At 46.5% G+C, this 18,974-nt stretch overlaps 1 protein-coding gene across 7 annotated transcripts in view; it reads left to right on the top strand.

Moving 5' to 3' along the window:
• Window positions 1-13,891, top strand: part of SNUPN (snurportin 1) — a 40,014-nt gene extending 26,123 nt beyond the window's left edge. For all 7 annotated transcript variants that reach the window (XM_032865104.1, XM_032865105.1, XM_032865106.1 and 4 more), the window contains 6 exons: window positions 3,439-3,543; window positions 4,771-4,867; window positions 6,501-6,598; window positions 9,498-9,572; window positions 11,108-11,188; window positions 13,297-13,891. In XM_032865104.1, the coding sequence (XP_032720995.1) occupies window positions 3,439-3,543; window positions 4,771-4,867; window positions 6,501-6,598; window positions 9,498-9,572; window positions 11,108-11,188; window positions 13,297-13,620 (780 nt within the window). In that variant the 3' untranslated portion in view covers window positions 13,621-13,891. The remainder of the gene's footprint in view (window positions 1-3,438; window positions 3,544-4,770; window positions 4,868-6,500; window positions 6,599-9,497; window positions 9,573-11,107; window positions 11,189-13,296) is intronic.
• Window positions 13,892-18,974: the final 5,083 nt, after the last annotated feature.

Genomic DNA, 18,974 nt, shown 5'->3' with positions numbered 1-18,974 from the left:
GAGAGAGAGAGAGAATCTTAAACAGACTCCTTACTGGGCTCAGTCTCATGACCCTGAGATCATAACCTGAGCCAAAATCAAGAGTCATACGCATGACCAAGTGAGCCACTCAAGGCGCCCCTCTATGCCCATCTTTTTCTTTTTTTTTTTTTTTTAAGATTTTATTTATTTATTTATTTGACAGAGAGAGATCACAAGTAGGCAGAGACGCAGGCAGAGAGAGAGGAAGGGAAGCAGGCCCCTTGCTGAGCAGACAGCCCGATGTGGGGCTCGATCCCAGGACCCTGAGATCATGACCCGAGCCAAAGGCAGAGGCTTTAACCCAATGAGCCACCCAGGCACCCCAACTACCTATGCCCATCTTTTAATTGGGTTGTCTTTTATTATTAAGTGTTAAGAGTTCTTTATATATTCTAGATACAAGTTTCTTATCAGGTAGATAATTTGCAATATTTTCTCCCATTCTGTGGGTTGTCTTTTTACTTTCTTGATGGTATCAGCAGCGACACTAAAGTTTTCAATTTTGATGTATTCTTATTTATCTATCCCTTGTTTTGTCACCTGTGCTTTTGGTGTTGTATCACTACCATTCTTTAAGGACACATTGACTATGTTTAGTTGAAGATTCGTTAACAGAGGAATGCCTGGGTGGCTCAGTCAGTTAAGCGTCTGTCTTCGGCTCAGGTCATGATCCCATGGTCCTGGGATCGAGTCCCACATCTGGCTCCTTGCTCAGCCGGGAGCCTTCTTCTCCCTCTGCCTGTGGTTCCCCCTGCTTGTGCGTGCTCTTGCTCTCTCTCTCTCTCTCTCTGACAAATAAGTAAATAAAATCTTTTAAAAAAATGAGATTTGGTAACACAGAATGGTATTACCATTAACAGGGCTACAGAGTACAGAAGGAGAAGGTGGGGAGTTTCAGGGATGGAAAGTACTTGGGCGACTGAAGGCCATGAATCCTGTTTTGGGGACTCTGAGTTAAGGTATAGAGAGAGCAAGCAGAGAAAGAGATACCATGTGGACGGCTGGAAATACAGGTCTGGAGGAAAGGAAAGCAGTTAGGAGATGAAAAAGCGGGAGAATTGGGGTACCTGGCTGGCTCAGTTGGTGGAGCGTGCAACTCTTGACCTCGGGGTTGTGAGTTTGTGCCCCATGTTGGGTGTAGAGCTTACTTAAGAAAAGAAAGAAAGAGAGAGAGAGAAAAACAGAAGGAGAATTGGGGGTGTCCTCTCAGAAGTAGCAGGTGAGGATGCAGAAGTAGATACAACCAGCCCCAAGCAGATAACATCTAAGAGAAAAGAAAAGGGGAACCTAAAACAGCCTCCTGAAGATTCTCTGCGTGTTTTGGGGGAGTGTGTGGAGGAGTGTTTGGAGGGAAAATAAAGAATAGCACTGGCTCACATGGCCAAGGGAACATGTGTCAAGGAGAATGAGGAGGTGGTGACCGGCAGCGTCACACGAGGAGTGGAGGGGGGTGGGTAAGGGGGAGGGAAGGGAAGAGAGACACTTGGCAGCAAGCAGGTCACTGATGGCCTCTGGCAGGGCTTCGGGGTAGCAGGTCTGGACTGAGGATGTCAGGGTGCGGGGGAGGACAGCATCTAGAAATATGAAGTTGTTTTAAGAAGGACAAAGTGGGATAGTTTAACAGAAACACAGAGTGACAAAAGGTTTTCATTTTTGTTTTGTTTTTGGGACGTGAGCAATTTGTGGGCCAAGGGGAAGGAGAGATGAAAGATTCCGTGGGGGCGATTCGGTGATGGCTGGTCTCTGTGGAGATGGGAGGAATTGTGAGCCATGAGTTAATCTTTGCAAAATTCATTTCAACACCCTCACCATCCCCCCTTTTTTTTAATTTAAATTTTGTTAGTTACCACACAGTGCAATTTTGGTTTCTGGAGTAGAATTCAGTGATTCGTCACTTCCATGTAGCGCCCAGTGCTCATCACAGGTGCCCTCCCTAATACCCATCACCCATCTAGCCCATCTAGCCCATCCCCCACCCACCTCCCTCCATCATCCCTCGGTTTGTTCTCTGTCATTAAGAGTCAATTATGGATGGGGCACCTGGGCGGCTCAGTTCCTAAGTGTCTGCCTTCAGCTCAGGTCATGATCCCAGGGTCCTGGAATTAAACCCTGCATCTGGCTCCCTGCTCTGCGGGGGACCTGCTTCTCCCTCTTCCACTCCCCCTGCTTGTGTTCCCTCTCTGGCTGTCTCTCTCTCTGTCAAATAAATAAAATCTTAAAAAAAAAAAAAAAAAGTCACTTCTGGCTTGTTTCCCTCTCTCCTTTTCTTCTTTTCCCCCTTCCCATATGTTCTATTTTTTTTTTTTAATTCTACATATGAGTGAGATCATATGGTATTTGTCTTTCTCTGACTTACTTCACTTAGCATTATACACTCTAGCTCCATCCATGTCATTGCAAATAGCAAGATTTCATTCTTCATCTCCCCCTTCCTTAAGGCAGATTTCCCAACATTCTTTGTACAGTATTTGGGGTCACCAGTTTCGGAAATGATGATCTAGATTAAGAGCATCTCAAGGTCAGGGACCTCATTCATCTCTGAGGTGTAGCCTCTGGAACGGAATAGTTATGAGAACGGCAGGTGGACAGACAAAGTAAGGGGAGGAAGAAGGTCCCATCACCCAGACACAGGAGGCAACATAGAAAGAATGGGTATAGATGCAGGAAATGAAGATAAGGGGAGAAGTTGAAGCTCACAGTGAGCGGCCTCTATCCCATCAGCTGAGACAAGTCGACTAAGAGCAAGTGGGGCAGAGGTCTACAGTTAGCCTTGTGTGTATTTTCACTATACATATAGGATGTGAATTCTTTGTCATTGCAAACATTGCAGCAGCACACCCCTATTGATTTTCTTCTTTTAGTGTTTAAATTTTTTTTAATTTTTTTAAAGATTTTATTTATTTATTTGACAGACAGAGGTCACAAGTAGGCAGAGATGCAGGCAGAGAGAGAGGAAGGGAAGCAGGCTCCCTGCTGAGCAGAGAGCCCAATGCAGGGCTTGATCCCAGGACCCCAGGATCATGGCCAGAGCCAAAGGCAGAGGCATTAACCCACTGAGCCACCCAAGCGCCCCTAGTGTTTAATTTTTCTAAGTAATCTCTCTACCCAGCATGTCGCTCAAATTCACAACCCCGAGATCAAGAGTCACAGGCTCTACTGACTGAGCCAGCCAGGTACCCCATCACTGATAATTTTTTTTTAAATTTTATTTATTTATTTGACAAACAGAGATCACATGTAGGCAGAGAGGCAGGCAGAGAGAGGGGGAAGCAGGCTTCCCACTGAGCATAGAGCCTGATGCAGGGCTCAATCCCAGGACCCTGAGATCATGACCTGAGCTGAAGGCAGAAGCTTAACCCACTGAGCCACCCAGGTGCCCCCCCTGATGATTTTTAATGCCTTTTTTTGTGTTCCTAGTTGATGCTGTCTGAGTGGTTAATTGACGTCCCTTCGGATTTGGGGCAGGAATGGATTGTGGTCGTGTGCCCTGTTGGAAAAAGAGCCCTGATTGTGGCCTCCAGGGTGAGTCGCTGCCTCCTCCCTATCCCAGCATGCCTGGTCTGTGGCTGGAGGGATTCTTTGCACTTTGTGTTCCTTTTTTTTTTTTTTTTTTTTTTTTGGTGAGCATCAAAGCAAGGTTTATTGAGCGATAGCAAAGTGAGAGCACAAAGCTCCCAAGGAGGGAGGCAGCCTGAGAGGGTTGCCACCGGGGTTTCTAAGTCCAAGGGTTTTTATAGGCTTGTTAGCGGGCTATTTTCATCTGATTAACCCTCCCTGCACCTGTCATCCAAACTTGGGAAAGGGTGGAGAGCTCCTTCCAGGGTGGTGTAAGATCCTTTCAAGAGTGGTTTCCTTGGGGTGCCTGGGTGGCTCAGTGGGTTAAAGCCTCTGCCTTCCGCTCAGGTCATGATCCCAGAGTCCTGGGATCAAGCCCCGCATCAAGCCCCGCATCAAGCCCCGCATCGAGCCCCGCATCAGGCTCTCTGCTCAGCACGGAGCCTGCTTCCTTCTCTTTCTCTGCCTGTTTCTCTGCCTACTTGTGATCTCTGTCTGTCAAATAAATAAATAAAATCTTAAAAAAAAAAAAAAAAGAGTGGTTTCCTCTTAGGGCAGGGGCCCCTTGACCCTACCTGTCTGCCTTCCAACTATCCTTCATCATTCTCCCCTCTGAAGAGGTAACCCTAACTGCTGTTAGGGGAGAAGGGTGGCGACCATTCGAAGCTACTTCCTGCTGGTCAGGGTGTTGGATGGGGCGGCTGTCAGGATTCCTCTTGTCCCGATCATCAAGAGGTCCTCTGTAAATGTCTGGTTTGACCTCCATGTGAGCCTCCATCTGAACCACCTTTCGGAGTTTGATGACCTTTATCTGTCAGTTGTCCTTAACAATGGTGCAAATCCCAGACGAGCCCCCATAAATGTTTTAGGACTTTTTTCTCCATCGGTGCCTGTGGTTCTTGGTCACACCACTTTGAAGAATGAAGAGGTAGACCAGACAGAGTAGTGGGCAGCAAAGCAAGGTTTAATGAGCAACAGCAAAGTGAGGGTACAAAGCTGCCGAGGAGGGAGGGGGCCCGAGAAGGTCACCTGTGCTTCGAGTTCCCTATCTCCCTATCTCTTGCAGCCACTGGGTCTGGCATGCAGGAGAGCTAAGTTGAGAGCCGTCTTTGGGCCAATGACACCCCTGCAGACTGTGGAAGCAGAGGGTGAGGAGACCTTGATGCCTAATGGGAATGGTAACTTTCCACACAGGGTTCTACCAGCGCCTATACCAAGAGTGGTTACTGTGTCAACAGGTTTTCTTCCCTTCTGCCAGGGGGCAACAGGCGAAACTCAACAACAGCAAAAGGTACCTACATAAAATTATCTATTTATTCAGTTTGTTTGTATGTTTAGAAATATATATTTTAAAGTAATCTGTACACTCAACAGGGGTTCAAACTCCTGACCCCAAGTTCAAGAGTCACAAGTTCTACCAACTGAGCCAGCCAGGTGCCCTATTTATTAAGTTTTGTAATTAGTAAAAGACAGTGGAAGGTCCTTGGTTACTTGCTTTAAAGACTCACTTTGAAAAAGTATACCTTTGAAACTGTAGCTCTAGATTTGGGCCATCTCTTTCAAGTTCAAGGAAGTCGTATCCACTGAATTCAGGCCGTCTTCAAGGTCAGGCCTCCTCGGTTATAGAACAGATGCAGTCCTGTGAGGACTGCTGGGCAACAAACCCCTGAATTAAAGTTGACACACCTTCCCCATGGACACCCATTACAAGGTGACACATGCAGTTTTGCGTGGGGGAGGTCCCTTGGAATGCCGAGTGTAAAGTACAGTGAGCTGTTTCTGGGGCTTCCTGCCAAATTCCCTTTCCTCCTTTATCATTGTTCTAACCTTAGCCTCTCCAACCTAGGCTCCGCTGAGGAGACTAAGTTCACGGAGGTTAAATCACTTGCGGGCGGCCATTCATCGAAGTGGCAGAGCTGGACCTGAAACGCTGTTCTCTTCCCCGCTGGCTCAGGCTCCCTGGGTGGTTCTTCATGTGCTTGTTACCAAGCCTAGCCTTTCCTGTTAGCTTCTAGAGGGCCTCACACGTGCCTTTTGGCTCACCCATCCTCGTGTCTTTCCCCTACTCCTTACACCCACTCCTAGCTCTGGTCAGCTCGCTTGCCTGCTTGTTCCCCACATTTGGCCAGTTCATTTCACCTGGAGGCCTTTCCTCATGTCAGGTCAGTATTCTGGCCTGAAATGCCCTCCCACCTCCCTTCTGCCCTGTTGTTTTAATCCTCTGATCCCGGAAAACTACATCTCTTCCATGTTAGCTCTTCCGTGAAGAATTTCCTGCTTCTCTAGTCTCCCTCTTCTGGAATTCCTGTTGCTCTTAGTTTGTATGGTACAGTTCCACTCTTGGTTCTTTTCTGTGTGATCATCTTATCTCTACCTAGATTGTAAGTTCCTTAAAGGAAGGGACTACTTAGAGTTAATATTCCTCACAGAACACACCACCTATGATAGGAACTCAAAAGTGCATGTAAATTAAAATGGAAGATTGCTTGCTTTTGGATTGGAGCTTTCCTAAGATGAGTAAATGTCCCAGTTTATCTAAAAGTTTAGAATTCCCACCTGGCTTAAGGGTCGCCTTGATCTCTTTCATGCTGTCCTGCTCACATCACCCTTCAGCGGCACCAGGAGCAAGAAAGGGCCATGAAGAACTTTCTCCCTGGGGTGCATGGGTGGCTCAGTCATTGAGCATCTGCCTTTGGCTTAGGTCATGATCCTGGAGTTCCGGGATCGGGACCCGCATCGGGCTCCCTGCTCCTCAGGATGCCTGCTTCCCCCTCTCCCACTCCCCCTGCTTGGGTTCCCTCTCTCGCTGTGTCTCTGTCAAATAAATAAATAAAAATTAAAAAAAAAAAAAAAAAGAACTTTCTCCCTAATGAAGTCTGATTGGAATGGGCACCCAGTACTGACTTTCTGCTCTGTGTCCCCAGACTACACCATTCTGGACTGCATTTACAGTGAGGTGAACCAGACCTACTACGTTCTAGATGTGATGTGCTGGCGGGGACACCCTTTTTATGATTGCCAGGTAAGGACGGGTCCTTTCCTCGCGTCTTCCCGTTTTCTCCTCTCCTCCCAGGAAAGTGGCTCCGCGTGTGGGTTTGGTACGTGACCAGCTTCTGTGTGTGCACAGGATGTGGTATATCAAGAACATTATCTAATGTTCCTTGTATCTTTGTGTTTAAATTAGCTTCGTTTAAAAAAAAAAAAAAGAAGTAGGAGGAACTAAGGGAAGTACAGCAATCTTGAGGGGAGGAAAGAGTGAAAAGGAGCAGAGGGGTAGGCTGGGACTTTGTAGAAGTTGCAGCCGCCCCCTCCCCTCTCTCCAGAGTAGAGGAGGATTGCTGGCAGGGAAGACTCTGGGCAACAGGGATGCCACCTTGTGCAGGCTGCACAAGGAAGAGAAGGTGGAATTAAGTCACCATCGGAGAGTCTCCAGCCAGCTCCGCTGTCTCACCAACCACATCCTGACACTGAAAACAGCAGGGCCTCCTTCGTATGACACAATGGCTCGAATCTCTGAGGGTCCAGTTCTGGAAGGAGATTTTCCAAGTGAGGAGAACCCTCCCAATATTGTCCCCTCGAGTTTCACCTTCCCCAAAGGTTTTTCTGAGATTGGCGATTCCTATGAGTGACAGTCGCCGTCCCTGGAGTGAGGCTGGGTCAACCCCTTAGACTCCATTTCTGTTCCCAACACTCCCGCATCATTGTCTCAGTTTTCTTTTTTTTTTTTTTTAAGATTTTATTTATTTATTTGACAGACAGAGATCACAAGTAGGCAGAGAGGCAGGCAGAGAGAGAGGAAGGGAAGCAGGCTCCCTGTCGAGCAGAGAGCCCGATGCGGGACTCGATCCCAGGACCCTGAGATCATGACCTGAGCAGAAGGCAGCGGCTTAACCCACTGAGCCACCCAGGCACCCTGTCTCAGTTTTCTAGTGGTGATTTTTTTGTCCTCCCTGTCAATTAGTTTATCACAGTCCTTCTCACTGTGGTTAGAAATGCAAATTGGCAGACCTTATGAATCTGAGACTCTGGGGTCAGCTCACATTTTAACAAGCTTCAGGACCATCTTCATGCAGGCTCAAGTGTGAATCGCAGGTTGTCACCATAGGCTGCTGCTTTCTGTAGCCATGAGCCAGAGCATGGTTTCCCAAAGTACGAGGCTAGTTGGTGGTGCCACAGAATTCGAAAACATGCCTTGTCCTAACAATAATAGCTAAGACTTGCATTGCCAAGCACGTTTGAGCACTATCTCACTGAAGCCCTTATAACGACAATCTAAGGTGAGTGCTGCTGTCGTTCCTCACATATAGGCATGGGAAGCTGAGAGCCACAGATGGTAAGTACCTTGCTCTAGTGCAGAGACACACCTAAAACTCAGACCTCATAAATTCAGTGTCAAACATATTTTCCTTTAATTCTGCTGAAGGATATTTAGTAACATGTATTCACAACCTATAAATTTGGTTACTAGAGTTACCTTTATTTCGGGGCGCCTCGGTGGCTCAGCTGGTTAAGCGTCTGCCTTAAGCTCAGGTCATGATCCTGGGGTCCTGGGATCGAGCTTCATGTCGGGCTTCCTGCTCAGCAAGGAACCTGCTTCTCCCTCTGCCCTGCCCCCCTGCTTCTGTGCACACCACATGTACACACTCTCTCTCTCAAATAAAATCCTTAAAAATAAATAAAATTGCCTGTATTTCTATAATATATAGAATAGACTTCTTAAATTTTTTTTAAAGTTTTTATTTATTTAACAGAGAGAGACACAACAAGAGAAGGAACACAAGCAGGGGGAGTGGGAGAGGGAGAAGCAGTCTTCCCACTGAACACGGAACCTGATGCAAGGCTCGATCCCAGGACGCTGGGATCATGATCAGAGCTGAAGGCAGACGTTTAATGACTGAGCCACCCAGGCACCCCAGACTTTTTTTAATTTTTAAAAGCGAAATAATGTACAAGAAACAAAAGGCACTTAATAGTTACAGAAGGATACATATCAGGAATTCAGAAAATAAAGTAGTTTATAAGAAGTTACAACTACATAGTAGTTTCTAATCCTCAGAATTAAAATAAAACAGATATTAACATAATGTGCTTTGGAGTTAGAGTACAGGGTCGCCTTATATTTTCTGTGGGGAAATGATATAATCTCTGTGGGCCTCAGAGTCCTCAACTGTAGAATGGAGATAATCATAATCCAACTCTCAGAATGTGGTTGAGGGTTAATAATGATGTGCATAAAGCCCTTAGCATGGAGCCTGACACCCAGTAGGCCTTCAGTGATATATGTTGGCTCGACTACTTTTAAAAAACCTTACTGGCAGGGCGCCTGGGTGGCTCAGTGGGTTAAAGCCTATGCCTGCGGCTCAGGTCATGCTCCCAGGGTCCTGGGATCAAGCCCCGCTTCGTGCTCTCTGCTCATCAGGGAGCCTGCTTCCTCCTCTCTCTCTGCCTACCTCTCCGCCTACTTGTGATCTCTGTCTGTGAAATAAATAAAATAAAAATCCTTAAAAAAAAAAACCTTACTGGGTTTTAAGAAAAAAATCTTCAAAGATTTTTTTTTTTTTTAATTTTATTTACTTATTTGACACAGAGAGAAATCACAAGTATGCAGAGGCAGGCAGAGAGAAGGGGAAGCAGGCTCCCCGCCGAGCAGAGAGCCCGATGCGGGACTCGATCCCAGGACACTGAGATCATGGCCTGAGCTGAAGGCAGAGGCCCAACCCACTGAGCCACCCAGGCGCCCCTTCAAAGATTTTATAAACATATTCCTGACCTTATGGCAGTATTTGAAGGAACAAAGAGGGTAATGATAGAGGGGCTTAGGTCTCTAAAAATTAGGTGGCTGTTTAGAATGGGGAGTTTTGTTCGTGTTATAGTTTGAAATGAGCAGCATTTCATCTTTCTGTTTCCCTTCTCTGTGGCAGACTGATTTCCGATTCTACTGGATGCATTCAAAGCTACCAGAAGAAGGACTGGGAGAGAAAACCAAGCTCAATCCTGTAAGGCCTGGTGTTAGGACTATAGGATTCTTTAGGGGGATTGGTTTGGATTGTTCTCTTATCTAAATATAATCATTATGAATGAAATTATCTTGTTGTGAGGTAGCATGGCACAATGGGAAGGATGTGGGCTTACCAGCCTTCCACATCTGAACCAGTTTTGGCTTTAACAATTACTAGCTAAAGTTGATAATCTCATTTGGCCTTAGTTTCTCCATCTGTGTAATAGGGTTAATAACACCCGCTTTATAGGGTTGTTCTAAGAACCAAGGGATATGAAGTGTGCATGTTCTCCTAACATGATGCTTGTGGTAGTCACTCAATAAATAGGGGTTGATATAAAATGCTAGTAACTGCTTTTATTAATAATGCTCTTTAGAGCTCTAATATCCTGGTTCTCAAACTGTAGCATGTGTCAGCACTATCTGGAGGCCTGGTAAACATAGATGCCCAGGCCTCCCCTCCGGAGTTTCTGATTCAGTAGGTCAGGGTGAGCCTGAGGATTTGCATTTCTAACACTGGGGAGTGTTGCTGGTGCTGCTAGTCCACGGACCACACTTTGAAAACTTCTGTTCTTGTATCTGAGCTGAGAGTGACCTCATCTAGTCAGCTGCCTCATTTGACAGATGAGGATGTAAGCTCAGAGAGGGGTCTGCCTTCCCCAAGGTCCCACAGCCCAGGATGCCAGCCCCTGTATCTTTGCTACCCACTCAGCAATTAAATATGCGAGAGCTACGTTCAGGGCATTTTATTAGCAAGGCCCTGTAGATTGGCATTTGCTTGGATTGTTTACAACACTTTTAAAGGCATTTGGATAACCAATTACAGGACAGGTCAGCATCAGTGATGTTACCAGGAAGGTCCTGGAAGAACATGTATTGAGGAAGGGGAACATGGGAGCAGCTGTGTCTGAAATGTTCTAAGAACTCTGCATGTATTATCCCACTGAGCCTGTGCAACGATCCTATGAGGGAGATATTTTTATTATCCTATTTTATAGATGGGAAAGCAGAGACATATACAGATGAAATGATGCAAAGTTGGGAGTGAAACCCAACCAATCTGACTTTAGAGTTTTAGTCCTAATCACTTTGTTACACTGTTTGTTCAGGCTAAAAATCCATGCTGATATGAAAGGAGCTGCAGTAGCCCTTCTTAGGACTGTCATATGGCTTCGAGAATAACATACGGTCCTTAAATCTAGCACAGGACAGTGGTTCTCAGTCCTGGTTTTGTGTCAGAATCAACTGGATAGCTTTAAAGAAAAAAAAGAAAGAAAGAAAAAATGCCTGGGACTCATCCCAGGCCAATTCAGTCAGAATCTTGGGGTGGGCCCTGGACTTGAGTGATTTTTAAGAGTTCCCTTGGTGATTCTTGTGGCTAAAGCAAGGTTGAGAATTAACAACCCAGTAATTCAGAGGGTGGGGGTGTATAGGGAAGGATGAGACTGAACTTTTCTTCTTTAATACAGTTTCACTTGCTGGAACCAATATTATTTGTAACATGTACTAATTCTTTGCTCTAATTTATTTTAGTTTAAATTTGTCGGACTAAAGAATTTCCCTTGTACTCCAGAGAGCCTGTGTAAGGTGCTGTCTATGGATTTCCCTTTTGAGGTAACCACCGTTGTCCTTACTGCTCTGATGTGACTGCAGGACGCAGGGAAGCTTGGTCACATAGACTCTTCGGATATCCTCTGACTTTGCTGTGTCAGAGCATCAGAGAGGGGCTGGAAGCTGATTCTTGGGGAAGATGTGCCACTGCCCTTCAGAGCCTCAGCTCTGCCCGACTAGATAAGTCAGAATGCCAGGGCTGGAAGGGCCCTGGGAGGACAGCTCATCTACACCCCTCATTGTACAGATGGAAAGGTGGGGGCACAGGGAGGGGCAAGGCTTCCATTCCTAGGTCCTTCTTGGGTACCTGTTTTCTGCTATGAGCCTGAGAGCCAGGTCGCTTGTTTGACTGCCATAGCTGTGGGTAAAGTTGGGGGCTTCTGTGACTGACAGACCAAGGGGGCATGAACTCTTATCCTCCCTCCCAAGACAGATGGTCCCTGGGGGTGGTGGTGCTTGCTGAGCAGTGGCTGAGAGCAGGGTGACCAGCCTGTCCAGTTTGTCCAGAACTTCCCCAGTTTAGCACTGGTCTCACATCCCTAGAATCTCCTCAGTCCTGAGCAGTCTTTTGTCATCCTTAGAACCTGCAGTTACCGTCTCCAGGCTCAGCACAAAAACTTTCCTTTGCCCCTCACACCCTTTAAAATTCTGCCTAGTCACCCACAAGAAATTGCTTGAACCCAATATTATTTTGCTTTTTCAGTGGGTTAATCCTATGCCTTAGGCTCAGGTCATGGTCTCAGGATCCTGGGATCGAGCCCCATATCGGGCTCTCTGCTCAGCAGGGAACGTGCTTCCTCCTCTCCCTCTGCCTGCCTCTCTGCCTACTTCTGATCTCTCTCTCTGTCAAACAAATAAATAAAATCTTAAAAAAAGAAAAAAAAGGATCACAGCTTCCCAAATGCGGAAATGGCAAAGGCCAAGTTGCCTTCAATTCTGGGAGTCAATTAAGAAGGTGGTAAGAACACCATCTTTATTTATAATCCATATGCCCCAGTGACAATAAATGCTTTTTAGAGATGAGTCACTGAATCGTGGAAAAGAAAATGTGGGACTGTAGGAGGTCTTCCTGTTGAGAAAAACTGAGTTTCCCAGAACATAGCTCGCAGACAATTTAGGGGGAGGTGTGGCAACCAACAACGGCATGGGGAACAGAGCTTCCTGACAGCCTGTTTCCCCTGTGCTCAGCAGTCCAGCGTCTTGGAGGGGCCTGTCCAGTTCCCCTGCTTTGTTCCCTGTGTGGAATACATTCCCCATTACAGAGGCGTCTGAGTGGTGAAAAATGCATGGGATCTGGGGACAGAAGACCCAGGCTCAAGTTGAATTTCAGCTTCATACTGTGTTTTTATTTTTATTTATTTTTACTTATTTTTAAATTTTTTTTTTTTTTTAGGATTTTTATTTGTTTACTTGAGAAAGAAAGTGAGCAAGAGAGAGAAAGAGATCACAAGCCAGGGAAGGGGCAGAGGGAGAGGGAGAAGCAGACTACCCACCAAGTAGGGAGCCCAATATAAAGCTCCATCCACAGGACCCTGGGACTGTGACCTGAGCCGAAGGCAGATGCTTAACCGAGTCACCCAGGTGCCCCTGTTTTGTTTTCTTTTTAAGATTTATTTATTTTAGAGCGATTGAGAGCCCAGGTGGGAAGGGAGGGAAAGGAAGAGAGAATCTCAAGCTGACACCGTACTGAGCGTGGAGCCCCATGCGGGGCTTGATCTCACAACTCTGAGATCACCACCTGAGCTGAAACCAAGAGTCAGGCACTCAACCGACTCTGCCACCCGAGCCCCCCCATACTGTGTTTTTAGGGAGGACCCCAGAACTAGCCCTAGCCTCTTAAACACCCTCGATGGTGGGCAGGAGGATAAAGTAGCAAGCAGCCTGTAAACAAGAAGGTGCTATGTATGTTTTTAATATTCTAAAATTTAATTTTCTAGGCCATTTCTTCATCTAGAGAAATTGTGCACATGTGAGAAACAAGGATTCTTCTCCCTCTGGCAGTGGTCCAGAAAAGGGAGTTGGCCCTCTAGAGCTGCCCCTGTGTGCCTAGGCTCTCCTGGAAACACGGAGGCCCAGAAGTCATTTTGGTCACTCGCTTCCCCTTTTTGTAGGTAGATGGACTCCTCTTCTACCACAAGCAGACCCACTATAGCCCCGGAAGCACTCCTCTGGTGGGCTGGCTGCTCCCCTACATGGTGTCAGATGTTCTTGGCATAGCCATGCCAGCCGGCCCGCTGACCACCAAGCCGGAATACGCCGGGCTCCAGCTCCAGCAGATTATTGAGCATAAGAGAAGCCAGGAAGGCATGAAGGAGAATGTTGCACACAAGGCATCCGAGAATGGGCGCTATGAGTTGGAACACCTGTCCACCCCCAAGCCGAAGAGTCCTTCCCGTAGTAGCCTGGACCCCGCAGAGAGCCTCATGGAGAACTAAACAGCGTGGCTCCTTGTGGAATCACAAGATGGTGCTTCGTCCCAAAAAGAAGGCTGGGGAGGAAGATAGTGACAACATCAGGTTATTTCATTTTAGAGTGGACTTTCCAAAGCCACTCCAGCTGGATATAGCTTATCTCCTATCAGAAATGCTGGCTCAAACCACTGAATGAGGTTCCCAGATTGGGTGGTCTTTGGATTTGAGCAGTAATTCCTGTAAAAATATATCCCAGATATTCACAGTGTAAATATAGGTAATTCTTACGAAAGAAGTTGTTTGTGGTTCTTAAACTTTAGCTGGTCATGACTCTCCCCAACCTTGACCCTCCCTCCCCTCCCCCGCCCCGCCCCACCCCGCCCCCAGGTACCTAAACCATGACTGTTCAAGTCTTGGCCCATTTCACTGTTTTTAGCACTTAAGCATTCTGCTGAGTTTCCAGTTGCTGCTGTTACTAACGTCATTTTCTAAAAGGTCTTACCAGGAACTGCAGTTCTTGGTATTTGAATATGTTCCCTCTTCTGAGAAGTGTGATTTTCTTTGGTTTAGACAATGCCAGAGATAAAATGCAAATGGAGTTCATTCACAACTTCGACAAACATTGCTGCCTTCCAGAAGATAAGCCTTGTGCTGGGCCAGCAGCGATGTAGATAAAGGGGGTTGTGGAGATAGATAGGACTCAGACTCTGCCCTTGAGGATTAACAGTCCAGTGGAGGAAAAAAACCCACCAGCAGGGAGGTGAGAAGATTGCTTTAGGGCTGAAAGATGCAGAGAGCCTGGGGCAGGATAGCAGAGGGCAGTAGCTCCAACCAGAGAGAAGATTGGAGTTAGACTGAGGCTCAGGGCAGGATTGAAAGTGCTCCAGGGACACGGAGAACAGGAGAGCAGGAGCTTCTCACAGAGGCTGGAGGGCATGCAGCTGCTCCCTCTGGAGCAGGCCAGACTCGCTCTGGGATCTGGAACTGGTTCAGCATGGCTCAGGCTTAAATGAAGGCTGGGGAGCTGCCCAGGAGGAGGCTGGAGAGAGATAGGTAGGCCTAGGTATCAGGTTTTGGATTTTATGCCATGGAAGAACTTTGAGCAGGCCAGATCCATTCAGATTTGTAAACTAGGGTTCTTTGGCAGCAGTGGCAGTGGAAGATAGCGTCTAAGTCTAAAACCAACCAATTCGTTTCTGTTCTGTCTTCAGGAAATGTGTCCCATTTCCCGTGACCTCAATCTGCAGCTCACACTGCTTTCCACCTTTCTAGGATTTCTTTTATTGGACAAAAAGAGTTCGCTATTTCACTCCAGCAATACTAGCTGGTGTCCTGTGGACAAAATATTGGGGGCATGCAGGTCAGATCTTTGTTTGACTGGCAGTTGGTTCCTTTGTGTTAATTCTGGGAACAGATCTGGGCAGAAGTTGTGGTTAAGTGGAGCCCGATGACACAAATGCAGCACACCAGTGGAACTAGCCTCAAGGCTGGGCTCTTACAAAGCTGCTTGAGCTGATTCTATAAAAATCAGAGAAGGAAGACAACACTTCCCACCCCCATAATGATCCTGCTGGCTGCAGAGTGAGGCTTGCCTACACCAGTACGCTCTTTTCTGAATTTGGGTCAATTCTGCAATGGGAGCGTTGTGTTCCTGTTGCCAAGAAGCATGCTGTCGGCTGCCTAGATGCTGCGTGATCTCCCCAAGGAGAATGCACTGGTCTGTGCTCTCAGCAAGCCAACTGCATCATTTCAGGAGTTGGGCATGCTAGCTAGTATCAGTAGAGACTTGGCCGGGCTCTGCTCAGAAATAAGCCAGTCTGGACAGACTACTTCCACAAAAGGACACTCTTGGGAGAGAGATGCAGGAGCCGCAGAACATACCAGGCAAACTTACTACCAAGCACATCTTGATATTGCTCAACGATAGCTTGAAGGATATATTTCAGAGGAGTGCCCCTTCTATTTTTAACGGAGGAGCCAATATGATCAATCACTGAATGGCGTGTCTTCTGGTCGTATTTCTTGTGAATTGTAAAACCACCTCCTGCCACCTCTTTCAAAGATGGCTACATCAGTAAGTTGTCGTGATTCGGTATTAGCTTTCTGGCCACCCTTCCGAATAGTGACCAGTTTCTTTTTGTGGAATGATCTCTTCCCCATGCAGTGTGTGTGGTCTGGTGGAGCTGTCATCTGGGGGAACTGCCCTCCTTCAGCGAAACATCAGGCTCATGACTCAAGATGGACCAGTCACACACTCCTCACCAAGAATCTGTATCCTGAGCAGAGGAACAAAGAAAGTGAATCTGCTGGAATTCATTTTATTTTGCCCTTGGAAGGGTAGAGAGTGTTGCTTGTTCTTGCTGTTAAACAAATGAGCACCCAGTAAATTCTATCTTCTTAAATTAGCCAGAACTGATTTCTGGGCTTGCAACTGAAGGATCCTAGCTGATACCATCGCTTGTGGCCTACCCCACTTGCCTTGGCTAGAGGACCAGCTTGGCATGAGTTAGCTAAGGACTACTAGTTGAGATCACCTATGTCATCTCAAGTGCCATTGGAACAGCAGCACCTGGAAAAGACTAGGCTTTTCAACCAGTTGCTGCAAAGTAAGCAGTCTTAGTTGTTTTACTGTTGACTCAGAAAGCTAAGCTGGGTCCTAATGCCTGCATCAAAGAGTTGGTGTCATCCTAATTCCCCTGTGTTTGATAATAGTTTGTCTATAATCACTGCTTTTTCACTAGTTCATTTCACACTCGTGTCAGAAATCTGACTTCTGTTCCTACCACTTTTGAGTGCTCTCATCAAGGGACTGCTGGTCTCCTCTTTTCCAAATATAAGGGACATTTCCCAGCCTTTCTCTTTTCTGACTTCAACTGTGTATTTGCTGATGCCTTCCATGAACTCTAGCCCTATCTATATATCTAACTCCTTACCAGCCAATCTCTCAGTCACCTCTCAAATTTGGCATGTCCCAAACTGAACTCATTATTTCTCCCCCACAGTCCCTCTCAGTCGTGCTCTCTTCCTGAGATCCTTGTCGTTGTTAGTAGCATTTAGTCACCCCAGCTAGGAACCTAGGTATTCTTATGATTCCTGTCCATTTCTTTCTTACCTTTCACAGCTAGTGAGTCACCATATCCTTTAAACTCCACCTCTCTCTTCTCCATTTCCTCTATGACCTAAGGCCTTAATTCAAGTCTTTCTCATCCTGGAGTACTGCCAGAGTTTCTTACCTAGTTTCCTGCCACCAATCCTCCCCATCCACCCTATCCACTCCTGCCACAACTGGCAGAGTGATCCTTTCTAAAAATGCATTGCTTCAAGGATTTCCCATTGCCTACAGGCTTCTCAGCCTGCCATGCAAGTTTCTTCATGACCTGGGCTTAGCATATCTGTCCAGCCTCATAAATTACCTTCCTTCCTTTGCTGCCTCCTCTCCAGGGATCTGCTCTACAGTTCCTTATACAAACACATGTGTTTCATGTTACATCCTTCCACCCCCACCACCATGTCCCTCCTCACTCGGACTTCATTCATCTGGTAAATATATCCACACGTCTTTGGAAAACTCCATTCAGCGGATACCTGGTTGAACCTTTACCTCTGCAGGTAGAATTAGCCATTCTCATGTTTGTGCCCTCCTCATCCCGCTGCATATATCTCTCTCCCAAGTTTAGGGATAGTCCCCGAGACCATACTTCGGTTTGATAATTCTCCAGAAGAACTCACAGAACTCACTGAAAGCTGTTATACTTAGGGATAGAGTCTGTCACGGTGATAGGAAACAGATTAGTTAGCCTAGGGCAGAAATGCACAGGGCCAAGTTCTGAAAGTTCCAAACGTGGATCTTCCAGGTATCTTCTCCCAGTGGAATTATGGATAGCATTTATGTCTCTGGGACCTGTGTATGATAGTCCTCAGGGAGTATAGTCAACCAGAGAATTTCACCTGAGCCTTGGTGTCCCAAGTTTTTATTGGAGATTTTTCATTTGGACCTAGTTGGTGGACCTCAGTCTCTAGCCTCTCCAGAGGTATAACTGATTACACATGATCAAAAGTCCTCCTTTCCCCTAATCACACTGCTAGACTATCTGGTATGGCCAAAGACCCCCAGGCCAACACAGAAACTTTCTCAGGACATTTCAAAGACTTGGAGGTTATTTCCTAGGAGTCGAAGACGGCAAAGGGCAACTTCTCTTTGGCAACATTAAATTCCTTACTTCACACTCCCTCTATTAGATTGCAAGCTCCTTTTTTTCCCCCAAAGATTTTTATTTATTTATTTGACGGAGACAGAGTGTACGTGCACAAGAAGGCTGAGTAGCAGGCAGAGGGAAAGGGAGAAACACGCTCCCCTCTGAGCCGAAAGCTCAACTTGGAGCTCTATCCCAAGACCCAGGAACATGACCTGAGCCAAAGGCAGACACTTAACCAACTGAGCCACCCAGGCACCCCTAGATTGCAAAATCTTTCAGGTCAGAAACCTGGTCTTACTCATCTTTAGCGCTCTAGTGCCTGGCCTGGATTAAAATGTCAGCTGGGTGAATGAAATGGTGAGCTGGAATGAGAAGGCAGTTTGAGGGACAGTCCCTTTTCTCTACTGCACAGAGGAGTGACCCTGGAGAGGTCACTGGAGTGGCCCCGGAGAGGAGGCTGAGTGGAAGTGTGTGGTGGGCGGCTAACGGATGGTTGGATATGCTGCAAGTTCTAAGAACAAGAACTATATTTAGTTCTCTGAATGTGCTTAAAAGGACAACTTAAAAACTTCTCATACACTGGAGGAGGGAAAGAAATGATCTTCATAGCTACAGATTTCCTCTCTAGTAAGGAAGTGAGCAAAAACCTCACAATACATATTTTTAAGCAGATGTGGTCATTTGTCTTATGCATTGTGATATGTAGGGCAGGAAAAGTAGACAAAAGCCCTGAGATCTTGGCAAGAGTATGACTGCTTGTTTTGGTAAGATGCACTGATTTCTGAGTTCTGCCCTGTCTTAGGATTCTGTGATTACACCCAAATTTATTTTTTTAAAGATTTTATTTATTTATTTTAGAGAGTGCATATGCATCCAGGGGGGAAGGGCAGAGGGAGAGGGAGAAAGTGTCTTAAGCTGACCCTGCACTGAGCACGGAGCCCGTTGCAGGGCTAAATATCACGACCTCGAGATCACAACCTGAGCTGAAACCAAGAGTCTGACGCTTAACAGACTATGCCACCCAGGCACCCCAGAACCAAGTTAATTTTTTTCTTTTTTTAATTATTTTTATTAATATATAATGTATTATTTGCCCCAGGGGTACAGGTCTGTGAATCCTCAGGCTTACACATTTCTCAGCACTCACCATAGCACATACCCTCCCCAATATCCATAACCCAA

The sequence above is a fragment of the Lontra canadensis genome, unplaced genomic scaffold (assembly GCF_010015895.1).
Source record: "Lontra canadensis isolate GAN:19392208 unplaced genomic scaffold, GSC_riverotter_1.0 scaffold28, whole genome shotgun sequence".
Taxonomy (NCBI): domain Eukaryota; kingdom Metazoa; phylum Chordata; class Mammalia; order Carnivora; family Mustelidae; genus Lontra; species Lontra canadensis.
This window is presented reverse-complemented; position numbering and strand designations above follow the sequence as displayed.